The 25,800-nt window shown below is 40.9% G+C and overlaps 1 protein-coding gene across 1 annotated transcript in view; it reads left to right on the forward strand.

Moving 5' to 3' along the window:
* ahcyl2b (adenosylhomocysteinase like 2b) overlaps positions 1-24,823 on the forward strand; it is a 41,595-nt gene extending 16,772 nt beyond the window's left edge. Inside the window, exons 2-17 of the mRNA XM_053313881.1 lie at positions 10,551-10,659; positions 13,681-13,824; positions 14,378-14,478; positions 14,577-14,679; positions 14,844-14,938; positions 15,330-15,436; positions 15,864-15,980; positions 16,134-16,197; positions 16,817-16,905; positions 16,996-17,066; positions 18,198-18,292; positions 19,016-19,114; positions 20,327-20,395; positions 20,569-20,647; positions 21,460-21,580; positions 21,902-24,823. Coding sequence (XP_053169856.1) covers positions 10,551-10,659; positions 13,681-13,824; positions 14,378-14,478; positions 14,577-14,679; positions 14,844-14,938; positions 15,330-15,436; positions 15,864-15,980; positions 16,134-16,197; positions 16,817-16,905; positions 16,996-17,066; positions 18,198-18,292; positions 19,016-19,114; positions 20,327-20,395; positions 20,569-20,647; positions 21,460-21,580; positions 21,902-21,908 — 1,470 coding nt within the window. The 3' untranslated portion in view covers positions 21,909-24,823. The remainder of the gene's footprint in view (positions 1-10,550; positions 10,660-13,680; positions 13,825-14,377; positions 14,479-14,576; positions 14,680-14,843; positions 14,939-15,329; positions 15,437-15,863; positions 15,981-16,133; positions 16,198-16,816; positions 16,906-16,995; positions 17,067-18,197; positions 18,293-19,015; positions 19,115-20,326; positions 20,396-20,568; positions 20,648-21,459; positions 21,581-21,901) is intronic.
* The last annotated feature ends 977 nt before the right edge of the window (positions 24,824-25,800 follow it).

The following is a 25,800-nucleotide window of genomic DNA, read 5'->3' on the forward strand; positions in this document are numbered from 1 at the left end:
AAAATCCAAAGATAATCAGGTTATTAATATTCTGCCGATTGAACTTTCACGGAGTACACAGATCAGAGTGATAAATGGGTTTTTGTTGTTTGTGTGGCACTTGCACCCAGTCAGTGTATGTTCTCTGGCTGGAGCTCAGGTTGTGTTGCCAGTCACAGAGGCAGGGTTCCCTCAGAGGAGAGCAGCAGTGACGAGATATAAACAGCCAACGTCCCCACAGGCCCTGATAGAGAACACTTCCTTCCATCTTCTCCCCTTTGGGTTTCCTCACTAAGGACCTTGTAAGACCCAGCCTAGTTTGCCTCTAGTTCATCTCTCCTCTCTTGATTCAGATAGATGTACAAGGTGGCTGAAGTCTGTTACTCTGCTGACCTGGGCTGCAAGGTAAAGCTGAATAGAAAAGAGCTTCGCTGATGTAGTGAAACACACAATCAGTCTGTCAGACAAGGCTCCAGTTCACTGCACATGGGGTCTTGGTATCTCTAACAATCACAAACACAGAGTTTCTCAGATTCAGTTTAGTCTCTCAGGACAAAGGCTCTTTGGTTTTTGGGTGGATGGGGGTTTCAGTGACCTAGACCCTGATGGTCTGTAGCAGCTCTCTGAACTGTCTTAAGTTGACAGGAGAGTGTTTGGTCAGCATTTTGTCTCTTCAGGGTGGTAAGTAAATGTTCTGCAGTTTGAAAGGCTGTCTGGAGGAGACAAAAATGTAATGTTTAATGAAAAGAAGCAGGTTTTTTTTTCGTCTTTTTACTTGGTACTTGACCTTCCTCTTTCTCACACGCTCCCTCTCTCAGTTGTCCTCGGTTTACCAGACATTCCTCCCTCGCTCGTGTTTCGTGTTTTTGTGGGGGAGCAAAAGCTGAAGAACATTCAAACTGCTTTCAAACATGACGCTGCCTACAAACTATCTGTGCATCAGTGCAATATCAAGTCTGTTTATATAATGGCATTTTAACACAAGACGGGAGAGTTTGCATATGAGTCTCTTGTGAGAAAATAGGAGTCACTTTTTTTTTTTTTTTTCAGTCCTTGCTGATATAGTCCATGCAAGGACACGAATGCAGCCTCAAGCCTCAGAAATGATTAGAATAGAGCACAAAGCCGGGTAGTAAACACAGGGATGAATCAGACACACGTTGCCTTCAGGGCACATGCGAGGAAACATATCTGATTGCATGACCTTGTTGACCAGGTTGAGGGTGATTTGCAGGGAGCCGAACAAAATAAATTCAGTCTGCAGCAAGGCGAGAGAGGCCTTTTTTTTTGGCCTTTATCATCAAATTTCAATTTTCTTCCTACCTCTTCACACTATCCTGTCAGCACCGACCTCCTGAGTGATTCTCTAACCCCAAATGTGCTGCTTTGTATCCCCGAGTTCTTCCCGACTTGGTAAACATGGCAATTTGTGAACAAGTCACACTATGACTGTCTGCACTGACGCTGTAGCCTTGTAAATATTCATATAGTCTAATGATGAAGGTAGAAGGATGGGAAATGAACATCCACCAGATTTATTAGGACTCCAGATGTGTTTTTTTACCTTGTATTACAGCAATTATCACACCAGAATTTGGTACTAGTGTTGACAAAGGTCTGTGCAGGGCTACAGAGAGTATCTTAGACCCAGCTGCCAGCTTAAGAGGCCCAGTGTTATTGCTATAGGGGTCTCCACTTCATCCCATGACCCATTGTGTTTGATTAGGATTGGGTTCCCTCCTACACAGGTCTGGAAACATACAGAAAATGAATCTCTTCTGGTCTGGACCGACTTCAAAAACACAAGCTGTGTAAGCACAAGGGAAAAACAGCTTGTATCCAGAGGTGCATGCTCTGTGCACTTTTAGAGCCAAACACTGAATTCAGAGAAACGCAAATGTTAAGGCACTCTGGAGACACCTGAAGTAGGGAATTTTTCAAATGGGACGTATGTGGAAAGAGATAACACAGCTGTGAAGACATTGATGTATGTTTTACTCTGTGTTTAGCATAGCTATGCCAGTTTTGTATCTTTTCTAATAACAGCTGAGTACACACACATACAAATGGGTGACGAATTAAAGGAAAAACCAACATAAAGTGACTTAGTCAGGTGTTGGGCCACCACGTGCTGCGAGAACAGCTTCAATGCGGCTTGGCATTGATTCTACAAGTCTCTGAACTCTACTGGAGGGTTAAACACCCCTGTTCCAAAAGATATTCCCCTCATTTGGCATTTTGATGATGGCGCTGTCAAACACATTGGTCCAAAGGTGTTCTGATCCAAAGGCCATAACATATGATTCACATTTTCATGCTCATCAAACCTTTCAGTGACCCCTTGTGCTCTATGGATGATCACTCAGAGCACTTTGTATTGATTTGTAGTGACACTTCCCTCTAAAGAGACAAGAGTACCCAAACCATGCCAGCAAAACTGCCCCCCTACAGCATAACAGAGCCCCCGCATCCCATCACTGTAGGGGGTCAAGCATCCAGGCCTGTACTGTTCTCTCGGTGTACTCCACACATGCACTCACCCACTTGTCGAGAATATAGAGAAGGATGACTCATCTGACCATATCACTCTTTTCCACATCTCTGTAGACCAGCGCGTTTTCATTTTTTTTGGACCACTTAACTCTCAAATGTGCATTCATCTTTGTAATGAGGGGTTTATGCACTGCAACCCCATTATAATATCCCTCTCTATGTAATTGTCGACAGGCTCCTCTTGCTGACACAGTTGACATTCTCAGTCATCTGAGGAAGAGTTGCTGGTCTGTTTTTCCTTACATGTCACACTAATGCACGAACGTCATAAAGTCATCAAGTGTGTGCTGTTGGCCCCAATTTACCAATGACCTCCTGTAGATCTACATGGAGGTGTCACTTTAGTCATTGTTCTTATAGAAACAGCAGCTGGCTGAGCAGTCTTTATGTCCAAAGCTCCTTTTAGATCTTTCTCTCTTGTTTCTTTCTCATCATACAAAATCAGAATATTTTTTTTTTTTACGTGTCACAGAATATGATGTTAATTGCTTAATTGTTCCATGTAGTGCACCTGTGTGGAAACATAGGTGCATATATAGGAGTCATTTCCTCTTGCAGGGGTGAGATCATTTTCAGAACTGAGCAAAGTGTTTTTTTTTATGTTTCTTTTAACTATAGTTACAAGTTACTAATTACCTGAGTTATGTTGACACAAAGTTATGTTTAACAGCCAAAAGTCCAAGTACGCATGTTCTAGCACCTGAGTCCAAAAGTAGAAGTATAATTAACTTGAAGGACAAATGAAGTCACTCATTCAAGGATCCTTCTTGCTAAATTACCCACAAATCATTAAAAGGTCACCTCACTGGCCGGAACTGCTCATTGGTCAGCATCAAAGAACTATAGTTGATTATTCTGTTGATTAATCGATTAGTTGATAGGTCAATAAAATGGTGAAAATGTCAATCAGTGTTTCTCAAAGCCTCAAATGCCTTGTTTTGTCCTGCTCAACTATCCTCAATTCAATGATATTCAGTTATTATCATAGATGAGTAATCTAAGAAGCTGAAACAAGAATTGTCTTTTCTTATATTACTTAAGAAATTACCCCGAATGATTGATAGATTATCAAAATAGACGATGAGCGAATAGTTTCAGCTCTCAGTTGACAGGTGTTTGTATAACTGTACTGCAGATTTCAGGAACAGAGGAGTGGGGAACAGAGGAGGCACGGTTCAGCCAACAGAGCCTGGTTAAACACAAACCACAGAAATGTGTGTGATGTCAGGGCCGCACGCATTTAACTGCTAATTTGTTTTGTTTCACCGAGTTTTCCCGTCGGTTTATCTAGCAGTGACATCACCCAGGACGTCAAAGTGGAGGTCTGGCGCGGTCACGGTCGCGCTATCTTACGAGCAGTCGCGTCAGAGTACACTCGAGTACATTCTTCTGCGTGTGGAAGATTCATTCACTGTTGATGTTTGGCCAAATGAATCTTCCAAGGTTTTTACGCAGCCTCTGGAATCACTGTGTTTCATCTAGAACATTTTTAAGCTAAACTTTCATTTTTTAAGGGAGGCATTTTTATCTTTGGAGTCGTGCCAAAGGCTTATTGAGTACAGCTGAGATGCAGAGGAAGCCTGGTATTTTTTATATTTTGATAGGTGTATGTTTAAGAATTATGTTTCCAAGCTGCTTTTGTGGAACATAAAGAAGCTGGTGATTTACCTTAATGGCCTGTTTAGCCTTGATGAATCTAGCAACCACAGTCAATTATTGATATCTCACGTTGACTTATGTCCGTCTTGGTGGTTTTCAGGTAGTCACCTCTGTGCCACGGGGGAGATTCCAGTTCCTCAAACAAACACAACCCCACCTGTAACCAAATCTTCCCTCCTTGCGTGGTTTTGCCTCAGCATCATATGTTTGCTTGTGGCATTGACTGAGGCGTTTAACATCCTCGTTCGTTCTGAATCAGAGGTTTCAGCGTGCACATTTTTTTTCATTTCACGGAACTTTTTGGTCAGTTAATCTTAAGTCGATAACTACAGATGCAGCGTTGGAAAAAAAAAATGTTTGGATGTCTGGCATGCAAAGTTTTGATCTTAATATTGTGTGAATTGGCACCTTCGCCCTTTGTTCCTGAAGCTTTCTAAGGGTTTAATTTTAGTGTATTAACGTCTTATGATGCTGGTAGAGAAAGTTGCCGGTTCAGCGTGATGAGTTGTGCCTGTAATAATAAATGGCTGAAGGGAAACTGTTACAGTATCATATCTCACCACAGTCGCTGCTACATCTGTGCCTGTTTGTTTTTCCCTTTTTTTTTCCTCTCGCCCAGAGGGGTTTCTGTTTTTTCACCAGGTCGGCCCAGACGTTCCTCCTGCCCTGTGCGGCAGATCCCATGGTGTTTAGCTGGCTTGTTGACTGTGTTCAGGCAGAGATCACCGTGCCTCGTCCTGGAACATAATGGCTTACCACAGAGTTAAAACAAACCATGCCCCTGCAGGGGGGGGGGGCAGCATGCTAGTGATGACAAGGGGTAGGATTTAAATGTTCTGGTATTTATGGTGGTATTTACCATATCACTGTTGTATCACTAGACCACAGAGTTAAATAAGCAGATGAAGTGCAAAGCCTGTGTGTATGATGTGTGAGGTCAGATATCTGTGTGCTCCTGCTTGAGTGCTTTGAACCACTTTAGGAATTCCAGTCGGAGTAACAAGAAATGATGGAGGGTTAAGCTTAGACCTGCAGCTCTGCCCTATACCAACATGCGAGCGCAGTCATTTGATCTTTCTCCTCTAGCTAACTGAAAAAATTGGTCGATAGCATCATTATCTTGTATTAAAATGAATGAGAGAACGGGTTGTCACTGAAGAATGGAAACACTGAAGTAAGATGAATTTATGTTTTGAAGGGAAAGCTAAGAAAATAACTTCCTACACTATTAAATTTGACACATTGGAACATTTTCACCTACATATAAAAATGTGTTTTAGTGACTAGTTTGTGTATTTGTGGTTTTATTGTCAACGATGGCCATAGAAATGGAAATGTAAGACTTGTATATGTATTTTCTTATTTCCGTTTTAGCGCTTTAGAATGCTAGTGTGTAGCATGCCTGAAACCGATTTTGTAATTACTGCCAAGCAACATTGGGAACCACTATCAGTATTTTGCACGTTGCCACTAGCATTAAAAACAAGCGCCAACATGTCCAAGTCGCCGACATCCTCTCCTTTTTCCGTGGCACTACTAAAGCAAATATAGTTTTAGCTCCTCCACCTCATGTTTATCTGTAATCCTTTTTAGCTGTGGAACACACACAGATGAGTGGAAGGTGGCAGTCGTGGGTGAGCTCCCATGTGTCCCAGTATTGAGTTAACATTCATTATTCACATGTCATTAGTCTCCCAATCAGTCACCATCCATAATGTAGTGGCGAGCATGGCAAAGTTACAGAGATAGATGGCTAACTATTACCTTCCAGCTTTTGGATGTTAGCGGCTATGAATTAGAGCATCAGAAATCTCACTGCAGCAAGTTAAGATACGATTTATTAACATTTATCGGCTCTTTCAGTTGCCAAAGACGCTGACAAAGTAGTTCTATGTGGTAATAAGTCTGGAGGTTCTCTGGTCTTGTTTGCCAAGGACCAACTACAGGATGGAAATGAAATCCTATGCTGTCCATGAGCATATATTGACCTTCTCATCCTCATTCATTAACATGCTCTTGTTCACTCACACAGGAATAATAATACTGCATAGTGTCATTCACTCTGGCAGTACCTCCTGTTCTGGGGCCTGAGCTAACAAGTGGTAATCTTGTCCCAAAAACATCTCATAAGCCCCTCTATCCGCTCCTCCTGAGCTCCCAAAATGACCCTCAATCCTCCAGCGCAACTCTGAGCTCCTAAAAGCCCCTCGTCTACCCTCCATCCGATAAATCTGAAGAGACCAACAGTTCTAGCGCTATTACCCACTGTTAAAGGGGTGGAGTTATTTGCACCATCAGCTGCCCTATCCTAAATGATGCACATAGTTAATGACCCCTGTTAACTTCTGTGCAGACATATGATGCTGATCTTTTAGACTTACTTTTTTGGGATTCACAGCTTCTTTTTTTTGTATTTCATGGCTTGATTCATTTTACATCTTACATGTTTTTATCATTAGGAGAGACTTGGTAAGCTTCTTGATTTATAAGAAATGGTTCAGATGAAGCCATGACAGATGTTTATTGTCTTTAAGTTTGGGATTCATTTTAGTAAATTCCATAGAGTCCTTTAAGCTATTTTAAGGACTTTTAAGGGCTGGGGATCACATTTTTTCACCCCCCCTCTTCTTGAGAACTACCCTTGCTAAAAGAAGACACACCAAATGTACATGTTCCTATCAGAATTATACATTTGAATGATTTTTAATCCTGAATAAACTCAAATAAGAATGCTAATATGCTTATTGATACATTTCAATTATTTCCCATGCTGCTCTTATTAGTAGGTACACACCATCTTGGGTCAGCAGGGGTAAAGCTTAGCTTCGGTTTGGATGCCAATAATTCAGGGGCCCAATCTCTGGAACAATCGACAATTAAACAAGAAAACAGAGGTAGGAGAAAGGGAGAGGGAGGGCAAAAATGAAAGGAAAGGGAAACAATTCATTGCATTGTCTGCCGGCACATGGTCCGACCAGTTTTGGCAGGATTGCGGGAAAGCGGACGCAGAGGGAGAAGAGGGTAGCCTATTAAATGATCAGACCTCGAAGGACCAGGTCTCCATGAACACACGCTCAAGACACATACTGTAGTTCTGTCACTCACATGTGGCAATGCTGAAGAAAAAGAAGGATGGCGAGAGCAGTGAGTCATGTGTTAAGAAGGTAAGAGGAAAACGGAGCAGGCGGAGAGAGTGGATGAGTCAGAGGGTGGAGAAAATGTTTGTGGATGCAGCTAAAATACTTAGTAGCAAATGATTAATGTTTACATACAACTGAAAGTGAAAGTTTGTGAAAAGGGAATTTGTTAACATTGGATTTGAGCAATTTCAGCTCAAAGAAATGTTTTCTCCCTGTCTCTTTGTTGTGTGGTTGCTTGCAGATTTGTTGTCAGAGAGCTATAATGTGTGGTTCATTATGGCCTGTCTGGAAGGTGTCAATGCTCCAGTCTGAATTATTGCTGCAGAGAAGTAGCACTACTTAAAGGAGACCTATTATGCTCATTTCAAGGAGGCCTATATTTTTATTCTGGGACTCCACTAGAGCAGCTTTGCATGATTCACAGTTCCAAAAACTCGTTATTTTTCCTATACTGGCCCTTCAGGCAGCTCCTCAGTTTAGCCTCTGTCTCTCACAGGCAGTCTTAACCCCCTGTCTTTTTAAGCAGCCCCCTATAAGCCCACTCTGTTCTGATAGACCAACTTTCTGGAAGGTGCAGAGGGGCAGCTGTATCAGACTTGTGAAGTTACTGTTAGTTCAAACCCAACTTTTCCTGTGTTACTTATCAAAAGCTTTTAAATGACTGAATAATGGGAGACTTTTATTGTGAAGAATTAACAGGAAATGTAATATGTTTCTAATGGAATTATCAGAGCTTAGTTAGTGGCACTAAAAACAGTCGACACTGCAGTATACTGAGATATTTAGAGCTCTTTGTTAAGTAGATCAGGTAACAATGCAGAGAGGAAAATTACAAGCAGAAACAGCTATGATGATGACGATGATGATGACGATGTTTGTTCGAGAGCTACAGACAACTTATTTTACTCTGCCGTGCTGTGTCGGAGTCATGGTTTTGGTGTGGCTACCCCCAAATTAATTGGAAAACGCCATGTTAGTGGAGCGGTGTGTGGAGCAGATATAAAGAAATCTGTCACTGGCTGATGTCAGCTCGGGCTGAAAGTAGAAAAAATGGTGGAAACCGAGCATTCAGAGCAGTCTGAAGCCAGTGCTTTTTGCTCACAGTAAATTACTTCTACATATGTTTACCTCATTATTTGACACTTGGGTCATGTTTAGTATGAACATCTGACAGTAGGAAAAACATAATAAGTCCCCTTTAAGAACTGAGGCAGAAATGAGTAAATGGTTGATACTGTTGATTTCATGTATCAATGGTAAGAGTTGACTCAGTGTTCTGTGAGTTCTGAACAACAGCTCTGCCCTGTGTGTCATCAATGAGTGTCTCTCACATTTTGACAATGAATGAGTGAATCAACACACACAAAGATACACCGCTTCCTGGTGTCTGATGTGCTCACACACTCAGAGGATGTGTCAGATTTTTATGAATTGAAAAGATATTTTATAAAATATCTGCTGTGGCAAAGTTGTTTCGCACTCAAGGACAGCCCTTTTCAACACAGAGGCGGATAAAGAGTGGAAATGAAAAAGCAACGTCATTCATTCTGCTCTTTTTTATCAAAGCTTCTCACCACTTCCGTCAGAGAACTGCGGCATTGACCAAAGTTCTGTTTGTGGACGTTTAATTCAACAATTAAAAAACCCAACTTTTCTCCTCAGGCAGAGATGGAAAAGCTCAAAATGACATGTTGTGTTTATGCCTCCAAACTCACTGCACATGTACCCATCAGCATGTTTGCACGATTTTATGGTAGGAAATAGTCAGCTATTAATAATCCTTAATATTATCAGTACATAAATTATGAAGGCCATTGACACTGATGCAATAGTGGAAAGATTGATAGTATCATGGTCATATTGTACCTTGTGTGTAGCCTTGCCGCCTGTTGATAAAAGGCTCATTATCTTTTAACCCTTATATACTGTTGATATTAGCCATATATACCATTGATGCTTTTTGACCCAGCTAAACTATCCCTTTTATAATTAGTCCTTATACCAGATTTTGATGGTATTTTGCATCCATATACAGTTCAAGTGAATGGAAAAATTGTGTCTGACTTTTTGGGCCCGCTTTATATCTTATCAATCATTAATAAATGTGTCATAAATCCTTCATTAATGTTTAAGAGAACAGAGAAAGTGTTTTCTTTTGTTTGGCATGACTCATTAATAGAGCGAACATTCACACTATATTATGATCTGATCTTATCTGAAAAGGAGATCAAACGTTCTTGAAAGTGAAGGATGCATGGTGGGTTTCATCAATCAGCACTGCCTGTAAACCACATGACTTCCTTTCCTGTAAGTTGAGCTGTGCATCTAGTGTCTTAGTCATGAAACAAAAACCACAAACAAACAAAACAGCTGAAAGACATCGCTTCCACAGTCCTTTTTTTTGTTGTGCAGAGTTTTCATCTCCCTCTCTTTTGTCCCCTTGTGACAATTGACTGTTGAACTGAAGGCTAATCAGGGTAAGATTCAGACTATTGTTCAGCTGCGGTTGGCGTGTGTGAGGAAGGAGGCGTCACAAGGACCTTTTCCATCATTTTGTTTTGTTGTCCTTCTCTTTTTCAATCCTTTTCTTTTCAACTCACTGTCTCCTCCTTTTCTCATCCTGGAATAACCCATCCACCAGATCACTCCTTCCACTCCACCAAATCAGTGAAATAGAGGCTCAGGTACTTTTTTATAATCCTATGAAAGCTGCTGTGCTGGGCAACCACCACGTTGGTTGCTTGGTAATTGATGGGTTTGGTTTGTTACTTTGCTTGGCCTGGCAAATGTAGCAATATGGTGGACAGTTCTCATGACAGTGACAAAAATACACAGACATGCCAATTTATAGTTGTGCTGTTTAAAGGTTACGCATAACCACTTATTTTTAACCTTCATTTAATCCCATTTAGTGGCTTTAAAATCCCTTTTTGAATGTTAAAATGTGTCAAATTTGACTCAGACAGTATGTAAGGGTTAAAGTGAGAGTCAACTCACAGCTGGTCTCGTTCCCCTGGAGACTACAATGTACTTGATCTGTCTCCTCTGTTTATTATCACCCCTTTTTATCATGTTATTTTGCATCTTTTCTAGTCTATAAAACATTTGTTAGTTTATCAAAAGACATCTTGCTGTCCTTATATAAGCCCAGCATGACCCGAGTCATATGTTTCCCATTTAGTCCTTGAGTTCTGATCTTGACTCCCTTTCAACCTGCAGATCCAGTTTGCCGACCAGAAACAGGAGTTCAACAAGCGTCCCTCCAAGATCGGCCGACGCTCTCTGTCCCGCTCCATCTCCCAGTCCTCCACAGACAGCTACAGCTCAGGTAAACCCACACACACACACACACACACACACACACACACACACACACACACACACACACACACACAATCTCTCTACTGCATTACTCAGTATCTGTTGCCTGGATATGTTTCCATTGCTTTTTTTTTTTATGACCCTAAACGGCTAGAAAGCACCTTTGCTTGATTGTACTTTGTGTATCTTGTTCTCACACACTGACGCTGCAGTTCATGTGAAACTGTGGGCTCTGTGTTAGAGGATTAGCTTGTTGGGGGGTCTTCTGGAGGGGAGATAGAGAGGTATTACGTGTGATTGAAACTAAACTGAATCCCCGAGTCCCATTTATGACTGCAGCGGTGAGAGACAAGAAAGTTGGAGAGAGATGTGGAAATTTTGGTGCAGCATATATCACAGACTAATACGTATGTATGAGGGGAAGCAGAGGATTTAGAGGTGGTAATACCTTTTTCTTGTGCTGTTATATAGAGCACTTACTTAGAAAAATAACCTTTTTTTTAAAGAAAATCTGCTAAAACATGTGTTAATAGCATCCGTACAGCTACCTTTTCCATGTTTTGCTAATGGAAAGACATAACTCAGGGAAACCTAACATGAGACCTTTTCTGCCTCTCCTCTCCTCCTCTTCTCCTCAGCACTCTAAAAGCAGACTTTTTAGGAAATGTCACCGTTTAATCTGCCTCAACTTGGGCACTTTGTGACTTGCCTCTGTGTGTCAGGGTCACTCACAGGGCACAGATCTTCAGATGACACCATTAACACGATGAATTACGATACCGCTCGGACAGTAGGCAGGATATGATGGACAAACAGATGGATGGCAGATGGACGAACCTCCACTTTAATCAGCATTAGAGGATGGCTGTAATGGGTCCCTAAGGTGCAAAAAAAAAAAGTCCACCGAGTACTCTCACGAAGAAAAAGAATAAACATTTTCGTCCTGTGACTTCCCATCGGCACATTCGGAAGCTGTTTTTGTAGGCAAGCATCACCAATCAGGGTCAGCTGAGAAAAAAAGGGCCTTGTGGGTTTTTTTCTTTCTCTCCGGAAAGTAAAGTCAGTCTAAAATTGTTCTCAATTTATAGTTTATATAGTAAATTCAGAGGAGTTCAAGGTTGCTGTTGCCCAACTTTTTTTTAAATAACATCTGATAGAAAGAGCAGTAGTCTGCCGATGACTGCTCCTTAACCTTTCTTATACACTTAACATTTTGAACTTTTGAATTCAGCTCTTTACAGCTTTAAAATCAAAATAGGCACAGTCAGTGTAGTCTGCTTACCCAAAGTGAGAGCTGGATTTGTTCCAGTTCCCCTGCACTAAATCTCATGTTGTCTTTTCTTTTTCTTTCCTCTCAGCTCAGCTCTTATTCCCTCTACCTCCCAACAAGCAACCTTCCTCTTCAGCCCCAGGCTTCAGATCATGACTAAAATAATCTGGATTTCTTTTTTTCCCCCCTTTAGATATTGTGATAGTGATGAAGAGCACTTAGTCTGCAGTTAAGGCTGTAGTTTTTTAGTCTGTGCTGTTGGCTTCTGTGCTATTCTTAACCACTATAAAGTGAGTGAAATGTTGTTAGCGCTGCCAATATTAGGGTTATTTTCAGAAACTTGCACTGCGCTACCGTCTCCCCTTTTGAGCCCTTTCTTTTTCTTCTTCTTCTTCTTCCCCCACCCCCCTCTGCTGATGCCCTGTCTTCTCCCATAATTCCTTCACCTGAGTGGCTCTTATTTCTCTGATAGTTCCCACAGTGTGAAGGCACCAGTAATACTTTTCCCGAGACCACTTCGCTATAGATTTTCTTAATCAGGGCTCTTTCTTTTTTTAAGCTGTCCAACTTTATAAAAGCATAGCAGATAGATTTTATGAGTCACATTGTAATACTTTTTTAAACAATGTCTCAATATTTATGGAGAATTTATAGGTAATGATTGAAGGGTTGATGTTGTCTCCATTGGGCAAGAAAAATCATTTTAATGTCATTATACATGTTTATGTGTAATTATTAAATTCCCGTGAGTACCAAGACTGAGACTTGCATATTACATTGTTATAGGTCAAATGTAGTTCATTTTTTATCCTTTTTAGAGGAGTCTAAAACTCTACAGTGTTTGACACAGACTAGCTCTGCACACTATCTTCAGCTTTATCCCAGAATCCTTTGCAAGTATCAGTACATTCACCCTCATGACCCCTAAGATCTCCTCAGCTCACACTCTTCCCCCGCCCTCTCCTGTCAGTATGGATGGTAGATTTCAAAAGATTTCCTCCTAACAGTAGACTCATGGATTATTAGCCCCTCTCTCTCTCTCTCTCTTTCTTTCTTTCTTTCTTTTTTTTTTAAGCCTTTCCTGTATTGGCACAGTACAGCATGTTCTTCAACTTCCGTGTTGTTACAGCGCTGGCAAGGTATCTGATACTGGTCCTTTTAGACAGGGTGGTAGGAGTGATATTGGCATCGTGTAGCTGCTTTAACACACTGCACCTGCGTAGTGAGTCCGCCTGCAGCAGCACAGGAAACACACACACACACACAGACACAGACACACACTACTGGTGCCAGACACACAGGCATCTCATCACCGGGTGTGCTGTTGTACTCTGTGGGCACCACTGTTTATATCCCACCGTGCTGCACCGATACTTCTCCATGACATGTTTTCTCATGCCTCTACACTGTGTTTACTTTGCACTGCAGTTTTTAATATTGGAAAGAGGCCGGAGTTTCTCTGCCGGACGAAAAAGATCTCGAAGACAGCTTTATAATCAATTAACCTCAGTGCTGTGCAGAATCTGTGGCCTTGCAAAGTAAAATTGCAGGGTTGAGAAAAGCACAGAAACTGAAGGCACTTTGTGTTTGTGCTGCACTTTGAAACATTAAAGCTCTGCATAAAAAAAAAAAAGCTTCCAAAAGTTTACTCTTACTTAGATTGCAATAGGGCTTTTTTTAATATATTGCAATATTGTTCCTTTCTGAGGGGGATGTGCTGACAGTGTCTATGTGTGTGTGTGTTTGTTTGTTTTTTAGCGGCGTCATACACAGACAGCTCTGACGATGAGACGTCTCCCCGGGACAAACAGCAGAAGAACTCCAAGGGCAACGGAGATTTCTGTATCAAAAACATCAAACAGGCTGACTTCGGACGCAGAGAGATCGAGATCGCAGAGCAAGGTTTGTCTTTTTTTTTTTTTTTGAGACATTTTTAATCTCAATCAGGATAGTCACTGCTTACTTTGAAAGGGAATCTGAGGCTTTGCTGTTTGAGGAAGGGGGGCGGGAGGCGGGGGTGCAAGTCTGTGGAAGTAACACAAATGGGAGGTAGTGCTACATTCATAGAGTCTTGGTAAAGCCTGTGTGTGGTGCAGACACCTCCTCCACTCTGCCGGGTGGCCATATGTCCCCCGCCACCGCAAGTGAGAATGCCATTTAAAATCAAACCCACATTTTTCACATCATTCCCTAATTACTTCACACAATTTACAGAGAGCCTCAGCTGAACCCTGCAGGCTATACACACACACACACACACACACACACACACACACACACACACACACACACACACACACATATATCTATGTCCTCAGCATCAGTAACTCCTTCAGCTGGATGAGTCGATGGATTAGCCATGAAGTATTAGAGGGATTAAATGATGGGAATTCCTTCATCCAAGATTCCGGCGGATTCCCATAACCGCCGTTTGATTGTGTGTTTCTTCCTCCAGAGATGCCGGCCCTGATGGCTCTGAGGAAGCGAGCCCAGGGGGAGAAACCCCTCGCCGGTGCCAAGGTGGTGGGCTGCACCCACATCACTGCCCAGACTGCTGTGAGTAGGAGTTCAAAACACACAGACACACACTCACGCTCTTACTGTGCAAATATACGGTGCTGCAGCAATATCTGACTCCTGTTCCACGTCCTCAGGTGCTGATGGAAACCCTGTCAGCTCTGGGGGCTCAGTGTAGATGGGCGGCCTGCAACATCTACTCCACTCAGAATGAAGTGGCAGCTGCTCTGGCAGAAGGAGGTGAGACACTGTGTTCCAGTTTGTGACACCCACCTTTTTACCTCTCTCCTGTTGTCTTAAAATATTCAGAGGGCCCTGTTTCAGTCATTCTCCACCTCTGTGTGATTCACTATTTCTTTTTTGCTTTCCTGCTCTGTATAAAAGTGCTTCCTGTCTCCTTCCAGGTTTCAGCGTGTTTGCATGGAAGGGTGAGTCAGAGGACGACTTCTGGTGGTGCATCGATCGCTGTGTCAACGTGGAAGGCTGGCAACCCAACATGGTAGCACACCCACATTCTCAATAAAGCTAACTAAAGCATGAGAGAAATAGCCTTTTCATTTTTCATCCTAATAATTTGATATGTTTGAATGTAGCAGAGCGTCTACCTGCCACAGTGAGCAGAAGAAAAAGGATTAGCAGTTTAATGTGCATGACTGAATTCTGAAATTAGTTTTGAAACAAATACACAAATAAAAAAATGAATTGGTTTTTGTACAATTGTTTGACAGGATTGAAGCATACAAATACTTAAATGTTATCATGAAATTGATCTAAAAATACTTGTTTCCTTTTTAAATTTGGACAAATAATACAACTTGACTGAATTGAAAATGACCCTGGAACTGATCTGCAAGTATTAAGTCAGTCTGCTGTCTCTGGTTGTGTGTCAGATCTTGGATGACGGTGGAGACCTGACTCACTGGATCTATAAAAAATACCCAAACATGTTCAAGAAGATCAAGGGCATCGTAGAGGAGAGCGTCACCGGTGTGCACAGGTGGGACTCGCAACAAGCCTGTGTTCTTGACCTTGTAGTTCTCCTCAGCAGTGCTTCTTGTAAAACTCATTAAATATTTCACTGCTTGGCAGAGTAAAACCACTAATTGGTATTTTGAATGGCAGAATGCTAAGACACAGATACAGTGACACGCTCGCACAGTTTCTAGTGTAACATCGCCATCTAGTGGTGAAAATGTTCTCTACTAACAATGTGCTGTGATTACACAACTTTGCAGCATTACAGGCATTGCAGTGTATATAGGAGTTGAATGTAAAGTATATTTATTTAATTTAATGATAACAAATTAATAAATGATAAGACTTCTAAGAAATTGATATTGCTTGACATGTCTCACTAGAGGTTTCAGTTTATGTTGTCAACACTAAACATGACATGACTGTTTCATTGTGTCTGGTGTATGTAGGTTGTACCAGCTGTCCAAGGCCGGGAAGCTGTGTGTCCCAGCCATGAACGTCAACGACTCAGTGACCAAGCAGAAGTTTGACAATCTCTACTGCTGCAGGGAGTCCATCTTAGACGGGTATGAAACGGTGTCCTGTTTGTAAGAACTCAAAAAAAAACAACTAAGGAGCATGTTTGTTATTTGAACACATAGTTTTGCAGGGCTATGCTCCAAACAGTCTGAATAAATATTAAGCTGCCACTGCTGAAATAATTTGGTTTCTGTTCTTAGCCTGAAGAGGACAACTGACGTCATGTTCGGAGGCAAACAGGTGGTGGTGTGTGGATACGGAGAGGTAAGACTGATACACTCAGACAACCTCATACACAATACTTTTTCACTGAAAGACCACACTGTGAAAGCAATCTCCTTTCTCCCGAATACAAACCACATAAATTTACTTCAGGGATACAATACATCTACTTGTAAAAAATATCTTTCTTCCATCCGTCCATTTTATTTACAGCTTATCCTCTAGAGGGTTACAGAGGAGTGGAAGCCAATCTTAGCTTAAATTGGGTGATAGGCAGAGCCAGTCAGCTAGCCAGTCAATCTCAGGACTAACATGCAGTATAGAAACAGACAACCATATTCACACCACGCAGTATAGAGTCACCAATTAAAATGAACTGCATGGAATACGTGGATAGAATCCATGCATCTTTCAAGTGGGGAAAAAAAAGATTTAGAAAAATGTTCTATGTCCTATTCCTGGTCCATTTTTATGGTATGTGCCATATGGACATTAACTTATAAAACACCTATAAGTACAATAAATGTATATTGTACAGGATTATGTTAGATTACTTTAGTTAAAATCAACTGTTGTAATCATGTGGTATGACATTATGTGTTCTCACTTGACTACACCTTTGTTGTACTGTATGTTAAAATCTGTCGTTTGTCATCCTCAGGTGGGAAAAGGCTGCTGTGCTGCCCTCAAAGCGATGGGCTCCATCGTCTACGTCACAGAGATTGACCCCATCTGTGCCTTGCAGGCCTGGTAAGACTTGGCGGGTTGACATTCTTAGAGCTCACCGCTGATGTTGACATCCCTTTAGTCTTATTCTCTTTTATTTTCTCCCAATCTCAGCATGGACGGCTTCAGGCTGGTAAAGCTCAATGAAGTCATCAGACAAGTGGACATTGTTATCACCTGCACAGGTCAGTTCAGCCTCTGCATTTCTGTCTGCATGAATCAGAATTTCTCATTTATTTCTGTCTAGTGAAGTTAAGATTCATAAGTAATTCTTTATCATAATTATTGCATTGCTGATTAATCGCCTTGCAGTAGCTTCACAGGGATTTGCACTATTTGTTTGTGTGTTGGCACGTAATCCACAACTAAGAGTGCATAAATGAATGCAGTTATTACACAGGGGAACTTTGCATTCTGTGCATTGGGAAGATGTAAGAAGTACAACGGACAGTGAGCAATACATTTCTGTCACTGTGGACTGTATTCCAATCATTATCATCAGCGTGAAGCAGTTACTAATCAGCCAGAGAGTTGTACTGAGCACTTAATTAGAGCAGAGAATTACTTGTCCCCCTGCTTCATTGCCTTATGTAGCTGACAGGCCTAAAAGCTAAAAGGCTGTCTTCAGGGTGAAGCTTCAATCTGCAGCAGAACAGGAAGATAATAAGGTGGATGAAGATTTGTGTGGTTTGTGTAAGATGGACCTAATGCAGTTACAAAGTCCTGTGAAATAAATAAAAGAGGACAGGCATTAGTTCTAATAAGGTCACTCACTGTCAGCTCTGTTAAGTTCACTCATTAGAGTCATCGCAGCAAAAATAGAGATATCTCATTGGGTTCTCAGTGAAATAATAATGCTGGAGTGTAACGTGAGCAAAATAAGTTGTCAGTTGCTTTTAAAACTATGAATCACTTTCAAATCCTCTTTTTAGAAACAGTATGAAGACATAATAACAGAACAGTACAGAATTAGTCTAAATTTAATCAAATTGTCAGATGGAAACCTTTGATGCAAGTCCTGTTAGAGACCAGTACAGCTCCTTTTAAAAAATGTAATACAAAGACAAGTGGAACACTATAACTTAATCACATTTTCAGACTTAATTAACTATGCTAAATTGTGAAATAGGAAGTAAATCAAGTACAGTAAAAACTCCTTGTTACAGAAATAAAGTTGAACCTTATTGCGCCTCTTTGCAACACTTAAAATTTCAAATCTACTCTAGTTCATCTTTTTTGTTTTAGCTTTCTCTCCGTCTCTCACCACTTTCCACTCTCTGTATGTTCATCTTTATCTTTTCTCTCCCTCCCAACAGGCAATAAGAACGTGGTGGTGAGAGAGTACCTCGACCGTATGAAGAACGGCTGCATTGTCTGCAACATGGGACACTCCAACACTGAGATTGACGTGGTCAGTTACCAGCTCACACAAAACTCCCTTTTCTATATCTGTATATCTGTACTTACATGTGGACTAAACGGCCTTGCACATTGACTGTTCTTCTGTGTTGTAAACCCTGACCTCAGGACAGTGATAGTTCAATCTTGTCAAGGTCACCAGCAGCTTAGCTTGAGCCAATAGAGCTGCTGTGATACGTCTGATCAGTAGTTGAATGGTCAGGCTGATGGAGCTTTACAAGCCATCAAAACATCACAGTTAGTCTCAGACATCTGTAATCTTTTTTAAAACCAAGATCATTCAGTCAATAGTAAATATAAAGATAGGGGTTGAATTATATCTACATTCAAGCTTTTATTGTACACCCCTATACAGAGTGTTATACTGAGTGCACCAGTGTAATACAAAGATATAAAGGCTGTGGTGCTTGGAACTGTATTTCTCTTGCCATAAAACAGCAAGATGGAAGTATTAGGAATAGGAAAAAATTGAGGATTTGCAGGTTGTTGTTTTTTTTTTTTGAGAGAGAGCAATCAAAATGAGTGGTGGTGAAAGGAAGTACTTGAAAATATGAGAGGAAACTGTGAGTCACTTTTAAAATGCTGGAAAAAAGCAAGCACACTTTTGGTGCATTGCAAAAGATTGCTCATCCCAAAAAAAAGGAGGGAAGCGGAAGAAGAGAGCGGAGGGGGCGAAATAATATTTCCTTTTTAAGATGTTTTGCTCATCCTGCAGGCGAGCCTGCGGACTCCTGAGCTGACCTGGGAGAGAGTGCGTTCTCAGGTGGACCACGTCATCTGGCCCGACGGCAAGAGGATAGTCCTGCTGGCTGAGGTACTTGCACACACTCATCCAAAAAAAATATCATAAAACAAGTTTACATTTTAAAGAAACTGCCAAAATATCAGAGAGAGCAAAACTAAAAGCAGCACTAGTCTTCTTTAAAATAACACATTTTATTGAACACCTTGAACCACCAATCTTTAAACCTTAGCAAGAAACAACACACGCACACAGCACTGCGTAGATGCATTGCAGTTTAGGATTACTTGTATGTGTGTGACAGAATGAGAGCAGTCTTGATGAGGCCAGACAGACAACCTGGCAGCTCATCGCCTGCCTCTCTGCTAATGTTTGATCTGCAGCAGGTGTCGACCACATCAGTCGATCCGCTCCTCCATCCTCACCCCCCCCCACCCCGACTTCGCAATCACATTCTGTTCCATAAAGTTGTGATCCAAAGAAGAGCTGCGTTCCAAAAATGTCATTTGTCTGAAGTTATAAGAAATGGCCTGAGCGTCATGGTTCAATATGTCTGAAATGAAGAGAGGGTTAGATCGCTGATTTTCTTTTAAAGTTGATGTGAGTTTTTAAATAGGGAATCTGTCAAAGAAAAGCTATTTTGTATTCCTCTTTGTTTCCTGTTTCATAATGCGATGCTAAATTCTGGAGTCTGCATCGCTAAACTAGAGCAAGCTATAGGCCATGAAGACGCTTTTTGGCAGACATGACAGTCTCAGCTGTAGAGGCACTTTGTGTTCAGTTCACAAGGTTCAAAGTGAGAGAATAAATAAACTAAAGCTCCTTCCACAATGTAAGAAAACACATCCTCTTACAGGAAGGTGTATGATTCAGAGAGCAGTTAAATGTTATAGGATATGTTTCTGCTTTCATCATGCAGCAATAACAATGAAAGCCTTCTCTGCCCCCCCCCCCCCCCCCTGTTTTGCTGTGTATAATGTTTCAGTTTTACATCCTAACTGCTGGGATCACCCAAACTTACTAGGTGTAATGAAGCATCTCAAAGCAGCAACAGTTTAGCATTTTGTGCAAAAACAAATATAATCTATGTCAGTATGAGTTAAGGTGAGATTTTAAACTACAAGAAGGCTTCAAAATTTAATTAAAAATATTTTAGAATTCAATGTATGCGTCAGTGGCAAACACGTCTATTTATTCTGCATCAACTCTACCAGATTTTACTTCCTGACTCTGTTCTCTCAAATAAATAGTTAAAACATTTCAACTCCATCTTTTCCTCCTCAGGGTCGTCTGCTGAACCTCAGCTGTTCCACTGTGCCCACTTTCGTGCTCTCCATCACCGCCACTACCCAGGTGAGCCCATGCATCAGTTTTGGTCTCATTTACATTGTTGGTTCATGATTGGTTTAACTTTGTGTTTTGTGTTGTGTGGGTTTTTTTAGTGTTGTTCTGACTCAGTTTTGTTTTTCAGAAGAGGGATGTGTGTTTGTTTGTGCTTGTGAGTAACACTTGGTGTCTCTGCCCAGGCGCTGGCTCTGATAGAGCTGTACAATGCCCCAGAGGGACGCTACAAACAGGATGTTTACCTGCTGCCCAAGAAGATGGGTAAGATTTTTCTCCAGTTCAGTGTGTGTTATTGGTCCACAGTACACCCTGGACAAACAGCACTTAATACTAAAGTTACACTAAAAAAGACTTTGTTTAAGTTCTGATTTAAAAACACGAACGCAGTGAAATATCAGCTCAGCTAGACACATGATATCATGTTGGGTACTTAAGTAGCCACCAAGCAAGAAGACCAACAGGAAGTCATTACACAGTTTGTTTTTGCCTCAGTAGAAAGCCTGCAGGCACATTGCATTCACTTCCAATGCTGAACACATGAGGCCGACTTTATCTGTTCAATCCAGAGTTGTCTCCCTAGATAGCAAAATCATTTACACTAGAACGAGCCTTGTGTGTCTGCGCACATATGTGTGTGTGTGTGTGTGTGTGTGTGTGTGTGTGTGCGCACCGCCCACAGCGCGTCTGCAGCGTAGCCTGCCACGTCTCTAAGCTCTCCCTCTGTGGGTTGGAGATGCACACATAACAGTAAATAAAAACATGGAGCCAAATGTAGGTCACTCAGGTGACGGCTACTGCTAGCACAGCACACACTGACAGAAAGATGAACACACAAAGAGAGAGAGAGAGAGAGAGAAGGAAGGAATGACAGAGCTGAGATGAGAAAAGAAGGATGAGGAAAGCAGATGGGGGGGGGGGGGGTATGAAGATAGAAGAATAAAGAGAGAGATGGAGAGACGGTAAATCCCAAAGCATCGCTGTGACTTTGCTTCCGTCTCACATTTGAATGATTAATCAGATACAGATGCCTGGTGAATGCTAACGTGTTTTCTATCCCTCCTCCTGCCCTGCAGATGAGTATGTGGCCAGCCTACATCTCCCTACGTTTGACGCACATCTCACAGAGCTGAGTGACGAGCAGGCCAAGTACCTGGGCTTGAACAAGAACGGGCCCTTTAAGCCAAACTACTATAGGTATGAACAACACTTTTCATCAATCTTTGTTAATTAACTCCAGTTACATTTATCAGTTCAGCTGACAGAAGCTAAAAATGAAAAACTCTTCTACCTGAATGCTTGAGTGCATCACTTTTCATTTATAAAAAAAAAAAGACAGAGAGGAGATACAAGAGACATTTGTTAGCCTTGGAGCTTAATGAGTAATTTTTCAACCTTCTGCTGTCTGTGTTTAACTGAGCAAGACAACAAATCTCTTACTTGTTAGCTCATTTTTTATCGTTAGCATATATTTGTCTCACTTGAATGTTTTCTCTCTCATTCTTTTTTTTCTTGAAGGTATTAAATCAGTGTTGGGGTTGGACAGAAGACATACTGATACTCCATGGATCGCACAGACCCATAGAGAAAGAGAGGAGGGAGGACAGAAGGAAGGAAGGAAGGAAGGAAGGATGGACAGAATAGTCAACACACCTGCTTTATATACAGGGGGGAGGGGGATGAGCTCTGATGGAGCCTGCTGGGGGAACGGAGGGGGGCGTAGCTTTCCCTGCACTTATGACTGTCGTTTAATTTATTCACGCTTTACAACAATAATAATAATAATGATAATAATAACATTAACTCTAATTCCGCGGGGCTGCTCCTGTCATTTGTCATTAGCTAGCTCCCCGTTAAGCGACGTCTTCTTCTGTAAGATGTTTTATTTTTCCCTTCAACTCGTCATTTCACCGTCTTCTCTTTTCTCTTTAGACGCCCATTTGTGTGTCGAGTTGTATGTTAATCCTCCATCCTCCCTTCTCATTGCCAGATCTTTTATTGTTTAACTATTAAAGATGAAATTATTGACGCTAAAAAAGATATATACTATATTAAAAAAAAAAAAAACGAAAAAAACTTCATTAAAAAAAATCTGTGAATGAAGATGAACCTTTTTGAAGATTTAGTGACGGACATTTTTTTTCTGTCCTTTTTTTTGTTGTTGTTGTCTTTTCTTTTCTACTTGTGATCATGTTTTTTTTTTTTTTTTTGTTTTCTCTTGTGTAATATTTGCGAGGGCGGGGCTAGACCTAGTGGGGGAGGGGTTGGGGAGGGATCTCAGGGTCCAATCATATCATGTCTTTTATTTGATCGTTTCATTGAGATTCACAGTCTTGTCTGTTTTTAAACACTTTTTTTAACGGGTTCTGTCCCTTCAGATCAGCTGAGTTGTAGTTTGTCAGTTCCTCCTTTCCTTTTTTCTTTTTTAAAGTATGACTGGACAGTGATCGGCTCTTTCCACCTGTCACTCAAACTCACAGTGAAACCATCTCATTGGCTGTTCAGCTTCTTTCTCGGCTTCCAGCGGCTCACATGACGCCAGTGTTGAAGTAATGAAAAGTATTTCGCGCTAGTGAGAGCTAACCTTTTGCATTTTGTCTTTTCCTTTATAAAGAATGACTATACTGTATTAGAAGCATGGCAGGTTGTCAGACCATTACAAGGGGTAACTGTATATTTAGATATTTATATAGAAATTAAGATTTTTCTATCTTTTTCTCTCTTGCGCTATCTAATATCATTACTTTTGGAGAAAAATCAACATATGTCATAAAATAAGCAATTTAAATGTTCTAATGATAAGTGTAATAAATGTACTTAAACTCTCATTTTGAATACTGTGACAGAATATTTACAGAGATACCAAATGTGCAGTAAGTTGCTGCCAGGCCGGTACTAACGCAGATTTCTTCAATCAGGTCCTCATTGAAGAGTATGGTGCTGTTAAGATTTACTGTACTTGCCATACACACCACCACTCTTTGGTACTCAGTTGTAGTCAACAACAACAACAAAAAAATTTAAAATCTGGGGCTTAAATTCCATCGTTTTGTCCATCAGATTTCCCGTCTGTGGAGATTCATATGCATTTGCCTTTTTAAAGGGCGTTTTCTCCTTTTTCCCAACATGGCGTACTACTCCTTATTTGATGTTAGTGTCATCTCTTCAACTGAAAGGCTTAGACTCTTCTGTTTTATAATGAGCTGCACAGTCGTCATCCTCGGCAGCTCATCCTCAGCTGACCTGGAAATAAGGAAGTCCTGACATTTCACCTAACAGCCAGTCCACCTGAACCAATCAGATTCTCAGAGACGCTGCCAGCTCTGCTCTCACAGAGTGGGATCGGATGCTTAAACACACACACACACACACACACACACACACACACACGCAGCAGCTCATTATGCAGGTCTGAAGTCTTTGGGGACTTTCTTGTATTGTATTTGAAATATAAATCTGATCTTTTTTTTTTCAACTCTTGACCAGTTTGAAAATAGCACAAAAAAACTTTGTTTACAGGAAGAATAAATACTTTTACTCACTTCAAGTACAAATATACCTTCACATGTCATCCCTTATTTGCCATCTGTGTGTGACCTGTGACTTTTCAACGATACCATCAGTGTACATTTAACTGAATTCCAACCAAAGTCTTTAAATTCTGTGAAAACAAAATAAAGCCTGAAGAAACTGAAATTCTGAAGGTGTGTGTTGGAGCTTCTAACATAAAACCTACTGTATGCTCATCTGCCACCATGTTGTATCGGAGCCCATGCAACCTCACACTGATCCCTGCCAACGTTGCATTGTGTGTGCATTTCTTTGTCTCTGTGCTGTTGAGAATCCCCTCTCTGAGTAGTGTTATCTGTTGTCTGTGTAGTTCCTGAACTTGCTGTCTAAAGTCTTATTTTATTTCCTTTTTGTATGTGTGAGTGTGAAAGTATGTGACTTCTTGAGAGAAAGCTGAGCAGATTATAGATAATGATGCACATGTGTGTCTACATGTCTTTGTGTTTCTATACATCCCTTTTTTTTTTTTTTTTTTTTGTAGGCCATGGTTGCTTCGTTAACAGCTGTCTCAGGATCCTAGCCTGTGCGTTAGGGGGAGAAACCCTTTTTTTTCCCTCTTTTCTTTTTCCGTCAGTCATAAGCTGACCAACACATGGGTGGGCGGGGGATGACACCAGCATCGTATATGTATATACATACTATATACAGATATGACAACCTTTAAAATTGTAGGAAGGATAAGAAAAATCAACTCCTGTATGTATTATTGTAAATCCTCATACAGTGCTAACTGGCAAAAATTCTCAAACATATTTTAAGTTGTCTAATGAAAGAAAAAAAAATCCTATGTTTAAATATTGCAAGTGATAATGGTAGATGAGCAATAATTTAAAAAAAAATCTGTAATCTCAATGAATAAAGATGTAAAAATTGTAACCATCTTGCGTGCATCTCCTGGTCTGTATTCAAGATTTCTACAAACACTTTGGGATCTTACTCAACAGATAATCATCTACTTTGTCCTTTCTTGATGTTTGATGCATTGACATAGTAGATTGATTTTGGCGTAGTGTGTTAATGTGTGTTGGGGGGGAGGGGGAGAGGGAGCTTGTGTGTCTGCAGCTGCTGAGGCCCGTCAGAGCCAAAGTGACCTCATCTGAGCCAGCAAGAGATCACACAGGGACGTCTCTGACATCATTCGACTTCAGCTGCCCATCAGCCTTTATTTATTCCTGACACAAAATCAGCCTGACAGGGTTAAATGTTGTGTAAGACATACGGGATACATTGTCGGTATGCCGTTTATAACGTATAAACTGCGATTCAGTGACTTTCAAATGTCACTGCAAATCATTTTATACTGTCTTCTGTTCATATTTCTGCTTCTGTCATTAAAAACCTCAAACTGTAAGTTAAAGTTTGACACTAGAGAAAGCATGACAGCTTGGCAAAGATGTTTTTGAGTTATGAACAAGAATCAATTGTGTTGTCAAAGTGTTGGAAGAAATGTAATTTTCTTCCTTGAAGTGAGTTTCCATTTCAGTACCCTGACTGAATAGTTGAAAAGTTTTTTTTTCTGAAAGCGTCTGACAGTTTAGCACAACATTTTTAAGTGAACAAAATTAAACTATATGAAATATTGTTGAGAAATTACTGAATTTTTAATTATCATATAGTGTACAAATGTCATCAGGTAGGTTAATTATCCAGATAGTGTCTTTTCTGTTGTTCCTCAGTGATAACCTCAGAGGGAGAGTGTTGGATTTGAACCTTCCTCGGTCATAGTGAAATAACTGTTTTGCTGGATTTATAAATTTCAGATTTGAGACATGATTGATTCAACCACCAGTGAGAAATGATTTAATCATGAGGACAATTCACCCCCTGCTGTCTGCCATGTGGTCACA

Source organism: Scomber japonicus, chromosome 23, assembly GCF_027409825.1.
Source record: "Scomber japonicus isolate fScoJap1 chromosome 23, fScoJap1.pri, whole genome shotgun sequence".
In the NCBI taxonomy this organism is placed as follows: domain Eukaryota; kingdom Metazoa; phylum Chordata; class Actinopteri; order Scombriformes; family Scombridae; genus Scomber; species Scomber japonicus.